Source organism: Hemitrygon akajei, chromosome 18, assembly GCF_048418815.1.
Source record: "Hemitrygon akajei chromosome 18, sHemAka1.3, whole genome shotgun sequence".
NCBI lineage: Eukaryota > Metazoa > Chordata > Chondrichthyes > Myliobatiformes > Dasyatidae > Hemitrygon > Hemitrygon akajei.
Window position 1 is genome coordinate 73,976,565 of NC_133141.1, and position 17,378 is coordinate 73,993,942.

A 17,378-nucleotide genomic window follows, 5' to 3' on the forward strand; every position below is an offset into this window, starting at 1 on the left:
CTCTCCACATCCACTCTATCTGTGTCCTCTGGTCCTAGCCTTTCAACAAACGAGAGGTTTCAATGAGATTCCCCCCCCCCCCCCCCCCCGCCGCACCATTCTTCTGAATTCCAGTGGCCTCTGGTACGGAGGGGCCATTGCACTGGAACGGGGAAAGCAGCAGAGGGGTTGTCAAGTCAGCCAGCTTCACCATGGGCACCAGGATACTGGGGCACCCATTCGGAACGGGGACGAGGGGTAATTTCTGCGTGAGTCCAGGACCAGAGGGCACAGCCTCAGGATAGAGGGACGTTCATTTAAAACGGAGATGAGGAGGAATTTCTTTAGCCACAGAGGCCATTGAAGCTGTGGACTTCATTGCTACAGTCGGCTGTGTGGGCTGTACTTAAAGCGGAGGCTGATAGGTTCTGGATTAGTCAGGGCGTCAAAGGGGAGATGGCAGGAGAATGGGGGTTGAGAGGGGTAATCAGTCAGCCATGATGGAGTAACGGAGCAGAGCTGATGGGCCAAATGGCCTCAATGTGCTCCCTATGTCTATGGGCACTAAAGCCCCTGATCATACAAAGGCGAGCCCCCTCAAAAAGGTGGGTTTGATCATTAAGAACTGTCGTCAACAACCTTGCCCCCCTTCAGAGGGACCGGTACACGATGCCGTCTGCCATGGATTCTGCTGTCTTCCTTTGCTTTGTGGCTGACTGCGGTGAGGCCAATCTCAGGGCTGCCAACGGCAAGCACACTTCCACTCTGGATCCGGGCACGGATCATTAAGGGCCCGCCCCCCATCACCCAGGATGTGCCCTCTTCTCATTGCTACCATCCGGGAGGAGGTACAGGAGCCTGAAGACACACACTCAACGATTCAGGAACAGCTTCTTCCCCTCCGCCATCAGGGAGGAGGTACAGGAGCATGAAGACACACGCTCAACGATTCAGGAACAGCTTCTTCCCCTCTGCCATCCGGGAGGAGGTACAGGAGCCTGAAGACACACACTCAACGATTCAGGAACAGCTTCTTCCCCTCCGCCATCAGGGAGGAGGTACAGGAGCCTGAAGACACACACTCAGCGATTCAGGAACAGCTTCTTCCCCTCTGCCATCCGGGAGGAGGTACAGGAGCCTGAAGACACACACTCAATGATTCAGGAACAGCTTCTTCCCCTCCGCCATCAGGGAGGAGGTACAGGAGCATGAAGACACACGCTCAACGATTCAGGAACAGCTTCTTCCCCTCTGCCATCCGGGAGGAGGTACAGGAGCCTGAAGACACACACTCAACGATTCAGGAACAGCTTCTTCCCCTCCGCCATCAGGGAGGAGGTACAGGAGCCTGAAGACACACACTCAGCGATTCAGGAACAGCTTCTTCCCCTCTGCCATCCGGGAGGAGGTACAGGAGCCTGAAGACACACACTCAATGATTCAGGAACAGCTTCTTCCCCTCTGCCATCAGGGAGGGGGTACAGGAGCCTGAAGACACACACTCAATGATTCAGGAACAGCCTCTTCCCCTCCACCATCAGGGAGGAGGTACAGGAGCCTGAAGACACACACTCAGCAATTCAGGAACAGCTTCTTCCCCTGGTGGTGTGGGTCCTGAGGCTCCTGTACCTCCTTCCTGATGGTTGAGGGGTAATAACTGTTCCTGAACCTGGTGGTGTGGGTCCTGAGGCTCCTGTACCTCCTTCCTGATGGTTGAGGGGTAATAACTGTCCCTGAACCTGGGGGTGTGGGTCCTGAGGCTCCTGTACCCCCTTCCTGATGGTTGAGGGGTAATAACTGTTCCTGAACCTGGTGGTGTGGGGCCTGAGGCTCCTGTACCCCCTTCCTGATGGTTGAGGGGTAATAACTGTTCCTGAACCTGGTGGTGTGGGGCCTGAGGCTCCTGTACCTCCTTCCTGATGGTTGAGGGGTAATAACTGTACCTAATCATATGACTATCGATCGTTGGTAGAAACCAATCAGCACAGATAAGGTTACGCACGTCATTCGCAAAGGAAGAGCTCAAAGACCCAGCGGCAAAGGGGGCTAAGGTAGAGCACACATCAGGGTTACAACTCACAATGTCCGTGTCCTCTGCGGGTCGTGCCTCTGCGGATTCGTTGGTGATTGGCAGTTCAACAGCCGTCGGCGCCTGTCCCGTTCTCCATTCGTAGACGGTCGTGTTTCCCCGGGTCTGAATGTACTTCAGCAGTGGGACGCTGGGCTCGGGGACACTGTCAACCACAACACACAACACCACTGTGAGCGAATCTGTTACTTACAAACGGAGAGGGCCAGCAACCTCAACCTCGATATCGCTGAGGATCTATCCTGGGGCCAACGCGGCGATACAGCTCCAGAGGAGGCACGACAGTGGCCGTATTTCATCAGGAGCAGCAGCTTTGGGTGTCCAATGGACTCGGACCCCAAGATCTCACTGATCCTCCACACTGCCAAGAGTCTAACCTTTAATATTACATTCTGCCTTCAAATTTGACCTACCAAAGTGAACCACTTCGCACTCATCAGGGTTGAACTCCATCTGCCACTTCTCAGCCCAGTTTTGCATCCTACCGACGTCCCGCTGTAACCCCTGACAGCCCTCCACACTGTCCACAACACCCCCAACCTTTGTGTCATCAGCAAACTTACTACCCCATCCCTCCACTTCCTCATCCAGGTCATTTACAAAAATCACAAAGAGTAGGGGTCCCAGAACAGGCCCCTGTGGAACACCACTGGTCACTGACCTCCATGCAGAATACGAACCCTCTACAACCACCCTTTGCCTTCTGTGGGGAAGCCAATTCTGGATCCGCAAAGCAAGGTCTCGTTGGATCCCGTACCTCCTTACTTTCTCAATAAGCCTTGCATGGGGAACCTTATCAAATGCCTTGCTGAAATCCATATACACTACATCTACTGCTCTTCCTTCACCAATGTGATTATGGACTTCAGGAAGGGGAAGTCGGGAGAACGCACCCCCCCCCAGTCCTCATCAAGGGATCGGCAGTGGAAAGGGCGAGCAGTTTCAACTCTCCTGGGTGTGAACGGCTCATGGGATCTATCCTGGGCCCAACGAACTGACGTAACTATGAAGAAGGCTCATCATTGGCTATATTTCATTAGGAGTCTGAGGGGATTCGGTCCGTCACCAAAGACTCCAGCAAATTTCTACAGATGTACTGTGGAGAGCGTTCTAACCGGCTGCATCACCGTCTGGTATGGGGGGGGGGCAGGGGGACACTGAACAGGGTCGAAATCAGGGAGTTGTGACAAACAACACACACAAAATGCTGGTGGAACACAGCAGGCCAGGCAGCGTCTACAGGGAGAAGCACTGTCGACGTTTCCGGCCGAGACCCTTCGTCAGGACTCAAAACGGGTTCAATATCGCCCCCTGCTGACCGGGAGGATTCAGGAGAGTGGTCCCATCTAAAACAGGTTCAATACCGCCCCCTGCTGACCGGGAGTGTGAGGAGGATTCAGGAGAGTGGTCCCAACATCTAAAACAGGTTCAATACCGCCCCCTGCTGACTGGGAGGATTCAGGAGAGTGGTCCCAACATCTAAAACAGGTTCAATACCGCCCCCTGCTGACTGGGAGTGTGAGGAGGATTCAGGAGAGTGGTCCCAACATCTAAAACAGGTTCAATACCGCCCCTTGCTGACCGGGAGTGTGAGGAGGATTCAGGAGAGTGGTCCCAACATCTAAAACAGGTTCAATACCGCCCCCTGCTGACCGGAAGGATTCAGGAGAGTGGTCCCAACATCTAAAACAGGTTCAATACCGCCCCCTGCTGACTGGGAGTGTGAGGAGGATTCAGGAGAGTGGTCCCAACATCTAAAACAGGTTCAATACCGCCCCCTGCTGACCGGGAGTGTGAGGAGGATTCAGGAGAGTGGTCCCAACATCTAAAACAGGTTCAATACCGCCCCCTGCTGACCGGGAGGATTCAGGAGAGTGGTCCCAACATCTAAAACAGGTTCAATACCGCCCCCTGCTGACCGGGAGTGTGAGGAGGATTTAGGAGAGTGGTCCCAACATCTAAAACAGGTTCAATACCGCCCCCTGCTGACCGGGAGTGTGAGGAGGATTCAGGAGAGTGGTCCCAACATCTAAAACAGGTTCAATACCGCCCCCTGCTGACCGGGAGTGTGAGGAGGATTCAGGAGAGTGGTCCCAACATCTAAAACAGGTTCAATACCGCCCCCTGCTGACCGGGAGGATTCAGGAGAGTGGTCCCAACATCTAAAACAGGTTCAATACCGCCCCCTGCTGACCGGGAGGATTCAGGAGAGTGGTCCCAACATCTAAAACAGGTTCAATACCGCCCCCTGCTGACCGGGAGGATTCAGGAGAGTGGTCCCAACATCTAAAACAGGTTCAATACCGCCCCCTGCTGACCGGGAGGATTCAGGCGAGTGGTCCCAACATCTAAAACAGGTTCAATACCGCCCCCTGCTGACCGGGAGGATTCAGGAGAGTGGTCCCAACATCTAAAACAGGTTCAATACCGCCCCCTGCTGACCGGGAGGATTCAGGAGAGTGGTCCCAACATCTAAAACAGGTTCAATACCGCCCCCTGCTGACCGGGAGGATTCAGGAGAGTGGTCCCAACATCTAAAACAGGTTCAATACCGCCCCCTGCTGACCGGGAGGATTCAGGAGCGTGGTCCCAACATCTAAAACAGGTTCAATACCGCCCCCTGCTGACCCGGAGTGTGAGGAGCGTGGTCCCAACATCTAAGAGACAGGGGAGAAAAAGTTGCAGCTGACAGCGCATGACGTCAAGGGGCAGGCAAAAGTTTTGGGAAACAACACACACAAAATGCTGGTGGAACACAGCAGGCCAGGCAGCATCTATAGGGAGAAGCACTGTCGAAGATTCGGGCCAAGACCCTTCGTCAGGACTAACTGAGAAAAGAGATAATAAGAGATTTGAAAGGGGGAGGGGGAGACCCAAAATGATAGAAGACAGGATTTCTCTAACTTCCATTAATGCCCCTCCTCCCCTTCTTACACCATCCCTAATTTTTAATATATATTTTTCCTTTCTCTCTGTCCCTCTCACAATCACTCCTTGCCTGTTCTCCATCTCCCTCTGGTGCTCCCCTCCCTCCTTTCTTTCTCCCGAGGCCTCCCGTCCCATGATCCTTTCCCTTCTCCAGCTCTGTATCCCTTTTGCCGATCACCTTTCCAGATCTCAGCTTCACCCCACCCCCTCCGGTCTTCTCCTATCATTTTGGATCTCCCCCTCCCCCTCCCACTTTCAAATCTCTTACTATCTCTTCTTTCAGTTAGTCCTGACGAAGGGTCTCCGCCCGAAACGTCGACTGTACTTCTCCCTATAGATGCTGCCTGGCCTGCTGCGTTCCACCAGCATTTTGTGTGTGTTGCTTGAATTTCCAGCGTCTACAGATTTCCTCGTGTTTGCAGAAAGTTGTAAACTCAATCAGCTCCATCATGGGCACCGGTCTCCCCAGCATCAAGAACATCTTCAAGGAGCAATGCCTCGAAACAGCGGCGTTCATCATTACGGACCCCCACCACCCAGGACATGCCCTCTTCTCATTGCTACCATCAGGGAGGAGGTACAGGAGCCTGAAGACACACACTCAACGATTCAGGAACAGCTTCTTCCCCTCTGCCATCAGGGAGGAGGTACAGGAGCCTGAAGACACACACTCAACGATTCAGGAACAGCTTCTTCCCCTCTGCCATCAGGGAGGAGGTACAGGAGCCTGAAGACACACACTCAACGATTCAGGAACAGCTTCTTCCCCTCCGCCATCCGACTCCTAAATGGACGTTGAACCCATGAATACCACCTCACTACATTTTTCTCTCTCTCTTTTTGCACTACATATGCCAGTGATGTTAAAGCTGATTGCGATAATTGCTCAGCTGCCAAATCCAGTGAGGTGGGACAGGAGGGGCAGGACGTTCCCTGTTGTGGAGGGGCGTCAGCGTCTGGGAACGTAGGACACAGCCTCAGAACACAAGCATCTAGAATGGAGATGAGGAGGCATTTCTTCAGCCAGAGGGTGGAGAATGTGGAATTCATTGCCGCGGACGTCTGGGGGAAGACAAGCCGATGGGTACATTTACAGGGGAGGTTGGCTGGTTCCCGATTAGTCGGGGCATCAAAGGTTACGGGGCAGAAGGCAGGAGAATGGGGTTGAGAGGGATGACAGATCACCCATGATGGAACAGTGGAACAGACAGAAAACTGTGCTCCAATTCTGCTCCTCCTGTCTTGCGGGCACGAGGAGTGGGTCCTGGAGCTCGGAGGTAGGTGCTGGACGGACAGGCAAAGGAGGAGGGTGGGTGCCCGCAATTTCCTTAAGAGTTTTAATTTTCTTTTAATTGTTTGAGCAACAAGTGGTTGAATTAATCTAAACCAGTGCTCCCCGAAAACAGACATCAACGGCAATATTCAGGCAGGCTTAAACATACTTCAGTGTACAAGAAGCACTGAAACAAGTTAACCCAACAGCATTGGGAGACCCGACCAAGCCTGAATAACTGCAGATACTTGAATATTTACGGATTAATTCAAGCACTTGTTTCTCGAACAATTAAATCTGGTGATGGGATTTCACGTACAATGGGAAATATCTGATTTAATCTGAACATCCATTGGGGGTTTTCCCCATTAACAGACTTCCAACTGTAAGTGTAATCGTACAACCGTCCTCACTGATTTGAAGAACTGGGTCTCACAGGATTGCGCAGGTTATCCACAAGGGTGTTCTCGACTCTTCAGTTCAGTTCAGTTCGGTTCCAGTCCATTGTCATTTAGAAACCACAAATGCAATAGGGGGCCAGCCTGTCTCCATTCCTCCTGTGGTCCCACAACCAGCTCCTTTGTTTTTACGACATTGAGGGAGAAATTGTTTTTTTTTGACACCACCGAGTCAGGGTGATGACTTGTTCTCTGCAGGCTGCCTCGTTAGTATTTGAGATTAGGTCAATCAGCAAATTTAATTAGCAGATTGGAGCTGTGGGTGGTGACACAGTCATGGGTATACAGGGAGTAAAGGAGGGGGCTTAGGACAAAGCCCCGAGGGGCACCTGTGTTGAGAGTCAGAGGGGCAGAGGTGAGGGAGCCCACCCTTACCACCTGCCAGCGATCTGACAGGAATTCTTGTATGTTTAAGGGGAACCATTTCACTCAGAGGGTAGGGACGAGCTGTCAGTGGGAGTGATGGCTGCCGGTTCGACTGCATTATTTTAAGAGAAGTTTGGCTAAGTGCGTGGATGGGAGGAGTGCGGAGGGCAATGGCCCAGGTGCGAGTCAGTGGGACCAGACAAACCAATAGTTCGGATGCAGCAAAGGGCCTGTTTCTGTACTGAAGTGCTCTATAATCTTGACTCTAAAAGGAGAAGTCGATATTCACACCATCGGGCTTTGATGAGACTTGGCCTCACTTTCAGATTCAGATTATTGTCATTTAGAAACCACAAATGCAATGCAGTTTAAAAAAATGAGACGACGTTCCCCCAGAATGATATCACAAAAGCACACGACTAAAACAGACTGCACCAGAAAATCCACGTAACGTTTGGCAATCCCCAAACCCGGAGTCCGGGGAGGCCGCTGCGTGTTCCAAATCCAGGGTCTGCTTTGCATTTTGCATTTTTCATATCGGGGTCTCAAAAAAAAAAGGGGGAAAATCTTTATTTCTAAAATTTCAAAACAAATCTTGATTTCTGTACAGACCAAGATGGAAGCTGTCATTTTTTATTCTGTTATTTAAATATTGTGAATTGGTGGTCTAATCAGGACCATGTGTTTGGAAACTTAGTTCCGTGCGCAATACAGATACGTTTGATCACGTTTCTACAATAAGTACCAAATGGAAGTGAAAAAAGGAAGTTTTAATTTTTAACGAATACTATACTTGACACTAAGGGCAATTTTGCGTAAAAGAAGACGGATTCTGCTTAAATGGAAAGAAGCAGTCTCTCCTACTCAAATGCAGTGGTTAGAAGACATTATGACTTCTCTTAGTTTGGAGAAGATTTGGTGTTCTATTTCTAATTCAGTACAGTACTTTTATACAAAATGGGGTCCTTTTGTGAACTACTACTCTAACTTGTGAGGTTTTTTTTCTACGTAGCTGTTATTAATTATGTTATTCTTTGTTAACAACTTAGCGACACTTTAAAACAAAATTTTTTTTTTCCTTGTTCTTACGCATTGGCTTTCTTGGTAGGGGCTAGATTTTTAAAAATATATATATAAAATTCCTTATGTATACTCTTTATAAATTTGCAGTATTAGTAATCACTACCGGAGTACTATATACACGTATGTTACTCAGATCTACACAGTTCGATTTTTCTATTGTCTGTATTCTGTTAGTAATTTTTTAATATATATACTCTGTATTTGTTATATATTCTCGTATACATTAATAAAAATACTGAATGAGACATTAAGGGCAATTAAGAAACTCCTTAAGACAGGTACACGGACGATAAAAAAGCAGAGGACTCCGTAGGCGGGAAGGGCGAGATCGGGGGTCCCCAACCTTCTTTATGCCATGGACCAGGACCATCAAGCAAGGAGTCCATGGGCCCGAGGTTGGAAACTCTCTGATCTTACAGTAGGTTAGGAGGTCGGCATGGCATTGTGGGCCGAAGGGCCTGGTCTGTACTGTAGTTCCACGTCCAACGATTTAGGAACAGCTTCTTCCCCTCTACTGTCAGATTTTTAAACGGTCCTAGAACCTGTAAATGCTATTCCTTTCCTTCCGCTATTCATCTACAAAAATAGGTGGCGGGGTGGAGATGCGTCTCTACCAGAGGAGGTGTGAGGCGCCCCTTCCCTCCGCTAGCCTGCAGGTCACCCTTGGGCGAGGTGTAGCACCTGCCTAGCCCCCCCGATCAGGGTCACGTGAAACCACGGGAGCAGGTGGTGGACGGTCGTACGAGCAGCCGGTGCAGATCACAAGTCCTGGTGATGCGACCGCTGACGCCAGGCAGACTATCTCAGAAGGGTATTGATAATGGCTGGGGGTCACCCGTCTTGTGAAGACACTGCCCCAGAAGAAGGCGATGGCAAACCACTTCTGTAGAAAGATTTGCCAAGGACAATCATGGTCAAAGACCGTGTTCGCCCACGTCATACGACACGGTGCATAATGGCGATAACACAAGATCATAAGAAATAGGAGCAGGAGTGGGCCATCCAGTCCATCGAGCCTGCTCCGCCATTCAATACGATCATGGCTGATCTGTCCGTAAACTCAGCTCCATCTACCTGCCTTTTCCCCCATAACCCTTAATTCCCTTACTACTGTGTAAAAACCTATCGGTGTTTCTTAAATATATTTAGTGAGGAAGCCTCAACTACTTCCCTGGGCAGAGAATTCCACAGATTCACCACTCTCTGGGAAAAACAGTTTCTCCTCATCTCCATCCTAAATCTTCTCCCCCGAATCTTGAGGCAATGTCCCCTCGTTCTAGTCTCACCTACCAGTGGAAACAACTTTCTTACTTCTATCATCTACAGCTTTCAAAGTTTTGTATGTTTCTATAAGACCCCCTCTCATTCTGCTAAATTCCAGAGAGTATAGTCCCAGGCGACTCAATCTCTCCTCACAGGTTAACCCCTTCATCTCTGGAATCAACCTGGTGAACCTCCTCTGCACTGCCTCCAAAGCCAGTTTATCCTTCCTCAAGTACAGAGACCAGAACTGCACACAGTACTCCAGGTGCGGCCTCACCAGTACCCTGTACAGTCGCAGCATAACCTCCCTGCTCTTGAATTCAATCCCTCTGGCATTGAAGGCCAACATTCCGTTTGCCTTCCTAATAACCTGTTGTACCTGCAAGCCAACTTTTTGCAATTCATGCGCAAGCGCTCCCAAGTCCCTCTGCACAACAGCATGCTGCAATCTTTCACCATTTAAATAATAATCTGCTCTTCTATTATTCCTTCCAAAGAGGATGATCTCGCATTTACCAACGTTGTATTCCATCTGCCAGACCTCGGCCCAATCACTTAACCTATCTATATCCCTCTGCAGACTCTCCACATCCTCTGTACAATTGGCTTTTCCACTCAGTTTGGTGTCATCAGCAAATTTTGCTACGCTACACTCAGTCCCCTCTTCCAAATCATCAGTGTAAACGGTAAACAGCTGCGGGCACAGCACCAACCCCTGTGGCACCAAACTCACCACAAACTGCCAACCGGAGAAACATCCAGTTATACCAACTCTCTGCCTTCTATTGGTTAACCAATCCACTATCCATGCCAATACACTTCCTCCGGCTCCGTGTATCCGTATCGTATTTATAAGTCTCTTGTGCGGCTCCTTATCGAACGCCTTCTGGAAATCCAAGTATACGACATACACCTGTTCCCCTCTATCCACTGCACTCATTACGTCCTCAAAGAACTCCAGTAAGTTTGTCAAACAGGACCTGCCCTTTCTGAATCCATGCTGCGTCTGTCTAATGGGACCACTCCTTTCTAAATGTTACGTTATTTCTTCCTTAATGTCATGTGACATGGCATACAATGATGTCATACAACACAGGACATATTGATGACATCATACAACACAGCACATATTGATGATGTCATACAACACAGCACATAATGATGATGTCATACGACACAACACATAATGATATATTGATTTTTTTTTAGGTATTGCATCGTACCGCAGCCACAACAAATTTTACGATACATGTCAGTGATAATAAGCCTGATTCAGATTGTTGAAGGGTGAGGGTGAAGACGTGGCAACTTATTGGCCGTCCTAAGGGTCGAGCAGGGTAAATTGTTTTTGTTTTGCACAGAGGTTGGGATGCCGGGGCAGGTGGCGTACTTGGCATGGTAACGCAGCGTCTCTAATCTCAACTTAAAACACCAGCGATCGGGGATTAATTCCCGTTGCTCTCTGTACGTTCTACCCCCGCGGCCGCGTGGGTTTCCTCCGGGCGCCCACATTCCCTCCCACGCTCCAGACAGGTAGGGTTGGCGACGCGCGGGCACGCCACGTCGGCGCTGGCAGCCTGGCAAACACTCGCGGGCACTACACACGCCCCACTGCAGGTTTCGAGGCAACGCGCACACGCACAAAACACCTGAGGAACTCAGCAGGTCAGGCAGCACCTACGGAAATGAGACCTCTCGGCCCGGAACACGGATAAATAAACAAACACAAATAAATCGATTAATAAACATCGATTGTTTATTCATTTCCATAGATGCTGCCTGACCTGCTGAGTGGTTTGTGTGTTGTGCCTGCGTCTATGTGTGTGTCTGAATTTCAGCATCTGCAGACTAGCTTGTGTTCGTGGTTCACTGTGCATCTCAATGTTGCGATCTACATGCGATAAATCTTTAAAATTGTGGGAGGAAGCGTCGTTCAATCAGCTCATCTGCCATCATGTGAAGATTAAAGATTCGCTTTATATGTCACATCTTAGGCATTGATATAGCCAGGGCGCCTAAAACTTTTGCAGAGTACTGTTTGTCAACGCGGAGCGGAGAGCGAGTTTGTAAATCCGGCGGGAGCAAAGGATGTTGGGAATGGCGAGGGTGGAGCGCCGTGGGAGGGGTGTGGGGACAGGGGGCAGAGAAGGAGTGTCAGGGTTTGGGGAGGCGGCAGACACACCCAGCCCTGAGACACCAGGCAAGGCCATCTGATTCCACACAATCTGATCATTACAGAATGTGTCTCTGGTGCTTCCCACTCCCTTCCCCTTTTCCCAACCATGATTCCCCTCTCCATTCCCCTTTTCCCAACCATGATTCCCCTCTCCCTTCCCCTTTTCCCAACCATGATTCCCCTCTCCCTTCCCCTTTTCCCAACCATGATTCCCCTCTCCCTTCCCCTTTCCCTAACCATGATTCCCCTCTCCCTTCCCCTTTTCCCAACCATGATTTCCCTCTCCCTTCCCCTTTTCCCAACCATGATTTCCCTCTCCCTTCCCCTTTTCCCAACCATGATTTCCCTCTCCCTTCCCCTTTTCCCAACCATGATTTCCCTCTCCCTTCCCCCAACCATGATTTCCCACTCCCTTCCCCTTTTCCCAAGCCATGATTCCCCGCTCCCTGTCCCCTTTTCCCAACCATGATTCCCCTCTCCCTTCCCCTTTTCCCAACCATGATTCCCCTCTCCCTGTCCCCTTTTCCCAACCATGATTCCCCTCTCCCTTCCCTTTTTCCCAACCATGATTTCCCACTCCCTTCCCCTTTTCCCAAGCCATGATTCCCCGCTCCCTGTCCCCTTTTCCCAACCATGATTCCCCTCTCCCTTCCCCTTTTCCCAACCATGATTCCCCTCTCCTTGTCCCCTTTTCCCCACCATGATTCCCCTCTCCCTGTCCCCTTTTCCCAAGCCATGATTCCCCGCTCCCTGTCCCCTTTTCCCAACCATGATTCCCCTCTCCCTTCCCCTTTTCCCAACCATGATTCCCCTCTCCTTGTCCCCTTTTCCCCACCATGATTCCCCTCTCCCTGTCCCCTTTTCCCCACCATGATTCCCCTCTCCCTGCCCCTTTTCCCAACCATGATTCCCCTCTCCCTGCCCCCCTTCCCACTCTCAGTCCACAATAGAGACCCAGATCAGAATCAGGTTTATCATCACTCACACAAGGCATGAAATTTGTTTTTTTATGTGGCAGCAGTACAGTGCGATACATAGAATTACTACAGTCCTGTGCAAAAGCCTTAGGCACCCTGGCTATATACAAAGACACGCCAAAGACTTTTACACTTCCACTTCTGCTGAGCACCAGCCGCGGCCCGAGGGGGAGCCGCTGACCCCCGCGGTACAACAGGATGACCGGGTCACTGAGAAAACCACATTCCGCTACAACGAGCAAGGGTCCCGGTGGAAAGGGAGTGCGGGAGCGTCCCGGTGGAACGGGGAACGGCGAGGGCGGTGGAGAATCCCGACAACTGTCGCAGACTTACCGGCCGCAAACAAACTCCACGCAGGCTTCGTACAACTCGATGATGTCCGTGAGATCTCTGGCTCCCTCAGCGATATCATTGAGCGCGGAGGGGAGATCCTTACAGAGAGAGAGAAGCTCCTGCCTAACGTCCTTTCCCTGATCGGGGGCAAAAAGACGAGGATGACAGATGCTTACAACCCTGATCTCCCTTCCCCTTTTCCCAACCACGATTCCCCTCTCCCTTCCCCTTTTCCCAACCACGATTCCCCTCTCCCTTCCCCTTTTCCCAACCACGATTCCCCTCTCCCTTCCCCTTTTCCCAACCATGATTCCCCTCTCCCTCCCCCTTTTCCCAACCATGATTCCCCTCTCCCTCCCCCTTTTCCCAACCATGATTCCCCTCTCCTCTTTTCCCAACCATGATTCCCCTCTCCCGCTCCCCTTTTCCCAACAATTCCCCTCTCCCCCCCTTTTCCCAACCACGATTCCCCTCTCCCTCCCCCTTTTCCCAACCACGATTCCCCTCTCCCTCCCCCTTTTCCCAACCGTGATTCCCTTCAACCTGTCCCCTTCCCACTCTCAGTCCACAACAGAGACCCATATTGGAATCAGGTTTATCATCACTTACATGTGGCATGAAATTTGTTTTTTTTGAGGTAGCAATACGTGTAAAAATTACTATAGTACTGTGCAAAAGTCTTGGGCACCCTAGCTGTAGATATTCTGCTCAATAAAACCCTGATTAGGCCACACTTGGAGTACTGTGTCCAGTTCTGGTCGTCTCTCTATAGGAAGGATGTGGAAGCATTGGAAAGGGTACAGAGGAGATTTACCAGGATGCTGCCTGGTTTAGAGAGTATGCATTACGATCAGAGATTAAGGGATGTAGGGCTTTACTCTCTGGAGAGAAGGAGGATGAGAGGAGACATGATAGAGGTGTACAAGATATTAAGAGGAATTGACAGAGTGGATAGCCAGCGCCTCTTCCCCAGGGCACCACTGCTCAATACAAGAGGACATGGCTTTAAGGTAAGGGGGAGGGAAGTTCAAGGGGGATATTAGAGGAAGGTTTTTCACTCAGAGAGTGGTTGGTGCGTGGAATGCACTGCCTGAGTCAGTGGTGGAGGCAGATACACTAGTGAAGTTTAAGAGACTACTAGACAGCTGTATGGAGGAATTTAAGGTGGGGGGTTATATGGGAGGCAGGGTTTAAGGGTTGGCACAACATTGTGGGCCGAAGGGCCTGTACTGTGCTGTACTATTCTACGTTCTATGCACGAGAACAGACACTTCTCAGATCAGGGACGTCTCGGATCGCGCCCTCAGCATTTTGGGGAGGGAGGGGGGGAGCAGCCAGGTGTCTTGGTAGCTATGACACAGGAAGGAAGAGCAAGGAGCTCCTGAAGAGAGAATTTAGAGAGCTGGGCAGAAAGCTGAGGAGCAGGACCTCCTGGGTAATAATCTCTGGACTGCCGCCTGTGCCACAGACCAGTGAGGGCAGAAACAGGATGATTCGGCAGATACGTGCGTGGCTGAGAAGCCTGTGCGGGGGCCAGGGCTTCAGGTTCTTGGATCACTGGGACCTCTCCTGGGGGAGGTATGACCCGTTCAAAAGTGACGGGTTGCACCCGAACCCGAGGGGGGGGGGGCCCCATATTCTCGCGGGCAGGTTTGTTAGAGCTTGGCAGGGGGGTGGGAACCGGAGTGAAGGGACTCAGGGTAGGGCAGATGGTAAAAAAGCAAAAAAGGGGGCATTCAACAATTAGTGGCAAGACTGAGGATTGGGAAGCTTTTAAAAACGTACAGGGAGCAACTAGAAGAATCATTAGGAGGGGAAAAATATCAAACAATATCAAAGTGCATAGTAAAAACTTTTTCCAAGTATGTAAAAAATAAAAGAGAGTTGAGAGTGGATACAAGACCATTAGAAAACGAGGCTGGGGAAATAATAACAGGGGACACGGAGATGGCAGATGAACTGAACGAGTATTTTGTATCACTCTTCACTGTGGAAGACACCAGCAGTGTGCCAGATGTTGAAGGGTGTGAGGGAAGAGAAGTGAGTACAGTTACTGTTACAAGGGAGAAGTTGATCAAAAAAGCTGAAAGACCTAAAGGTACCTGGACCAGATGAACTGTACCCTAGACTTTTGAAAGAGGTAGCGGTAGAGATTGTGGAGACATTAGTAATGATCTTTCAAAAACCACTGGACTCTGGCGTGGTGCCAGAGGACTGGAAAATCGCAAATGTCGCTCCACTCTTTAAGAAAGGAGGGAGGCAGCAGAAAGGAAATTATAGACCTTAGTGGTTGGGAAAATGTGATTGAGTTCAACTTGAAGTTTGATAGGGAGAGAGTAAAGTCTGACGTAGCAGTATTCCAGTGGAGTAAGGGAAATTACAGTGGTGTGAGAGAGGAGCTGGCCAAAGTATATTGGAAGGAGCTGTTGGCAGGGATGACAGCAGAGCAGCAAATGGTGTGTGTTTCTGGGAAAAGTGAGGAATTTGCAGGACATGTGCATTCCAAAAATGCGGAAATACTCAAATGGCAAAATGGCACAACCACGGCTGACAAGGGAAGTCAAAGCTATTGTAAAAGCAAAAGAGAGGGCACACAACAAAGCAAAAATTAGTGGGAAGATGGAGGATTGGGAAGTATTTTAAAACCTACAGAGAGCCAGTGATCATTAATGGAGAATGTGTGGAGCAGGTTAAGACCTACAAGTATCTGGGAGTACAGTTAGACGAGAAGCTAGACTGGACTGCCAACACAGATGCCTTGTGCAGGAAGGCACAGAGTCGACTGTACTTCCTTAGAAGGTTGGCGTCATTCAATGTCTGTAGTGAGATGCTGAAGATGTTCTATAGGTCAGTTGTGGAGAGCGCCCTCTTCTTTGTGGTGGCGTGTTGGGGAGGAAGCATTAAGAAGAGGGACGCCTCACGTCTTAATAAGCTGGTAAGGAAGGCGGGCTCTGTCGTGGGCAAAGTACTGGAGAGTTTAACATCGGTAGCTGAGCGAAGGGCGCTGAGTAGGCTACGGTCAATTATGGATAACTCTGAACATCCTCTACATAGCACCATCCAGAGACAGAGAAGCAGCGTCAGCGACAGGTTACTATCGATGCAATGCTCCTCAGACAGGATGAAGAGGTCAATACTCCCCAATGCCATTAGGCTTTACAATTCAACTGCCAGGACTTAAGAACTTTTTAAAAAGCTATTATTAATGCTTTTTGAGATAGTGATTTAGATGCATATCATATTTTTTTTACTGAGTTAAGTATTGTATGTAATTAGTTTTGCTACAACAAGTGTATGGGACATTGGAAAAAAAGTTGAATTTCCCCATGGGGATGAATAAAGTATCTATCTATCTAGAAGAATTATTAGGAGGGGAAAGATGAAATATGAAAGCAAGCTAGCAAACAATGTCAAAATGGATAGTAAAAGCTTTTTTCAAATTTGTAAAAATATAAAAGAGAGTTGAGAGTGGATACAAGACCGTTAGAAAACGAGGCTGGGGAAATAATAACAGGGGACACGGAGATGGCAGATGAACTGAACGAGTATTTTGTATCACTCTTCACTGTGGAAGACACCAGCAGCGTGTCAGATGTTGAAGGGTGTGAGGGAAGAGAAGTGAGTGCAGTTACTATTACAAGGGAGAATTTGAGAGACCTAAGGGTACATAAGCCACCCAGACCAGATGAACTGCACCCTAGGGGGTCGGAAAGAGGTAGCAGTAGAGGGTATGGAGGCATTAGTGATGATCTTTCAAAAACCATTGGACTCTGGTGTGGTGCCAGAGGACTGGAAAATCGCAAATGTTGCTCCACTCTTTAAGACAGGAGGAAGGCAGCAGAAAGGAAATTATAGACCGGTTAGCCTGACCTCGGTGGTCGGGAAGATGTTGGAGTCAATTGTTAAGGGTGAGGTTATGGAGTACTTGGTGACACAGGACAAGATAGGACAAAGTCAGCATGGTTTCCTTAAAATCTGTTGGAACTCTTTGTGCAGATTACACTTAGGGTAGATAAAGGGGATGCAATGGATGTTGTATATTTGGACTTTCAGAAGGCCTTTGACAAGGTGCCACATGTGAGGCTGCTTAACAAGTTAAGTTCCTAACATGGTGAGAGCATTGGCTGATTGGTAGGAGGCAGCGAGTGGGAATGAAAGGATCCCTTTCTGGTTGGTTGCCAGTGGCTAGTGGTGTTCCTCAGGGGTCGGTGTTGGGACCACTTCTTTTTATGCTGTGTACAAATGATTTAGTTGATGGAATAGGTGGCTTTGTTGCCAAGTTTGCAGATGATATGAAGATTGGTGGAGGGGCAGGTAGTGTTGAGGAAACAGGTAGGATGCAGAAAGACTTAGACAGATTAGGAGAAAGGGCAAGTAAGTGGCAAATAAAATTTAATGTTGGGAAATGCACGGCCATGCACTCTGGTAGTAGAAATAAATGTGCGGATAATTT

At 49.6% G+C, this 17,378-nt stretch overlaps 1 protein-coding gene across 1 annotated transcript in view; it reads right to left on the reverse strand.

Annotated features, from left to right (window-relative positions):
* cdk5rap3 (CDK5 regulatory subunit associated protein 3) overlaps positions 1-17,378 on the reverse strand; it is a 121,720-nt gene that overhangs the window by 75,590 nt on the left and 28,752 nt on the right. Inside the window, exons 7-8 of the mRNA XM_073071816.1 lie at positions 12,926-13,062; positions 2,060-2,213 (exon numbers count right to left, since the gene is read on the reverse strand). Of these exons, the coding sequence (XP_072927917.1) occupies positions 2,060-2,213; positions 12,926-13,062 (291 nt within the window). The remainder of the gene's footprint in view (positions 1-2,059; positions 2,214-12,925; positions 13,063-17,378) is intronic.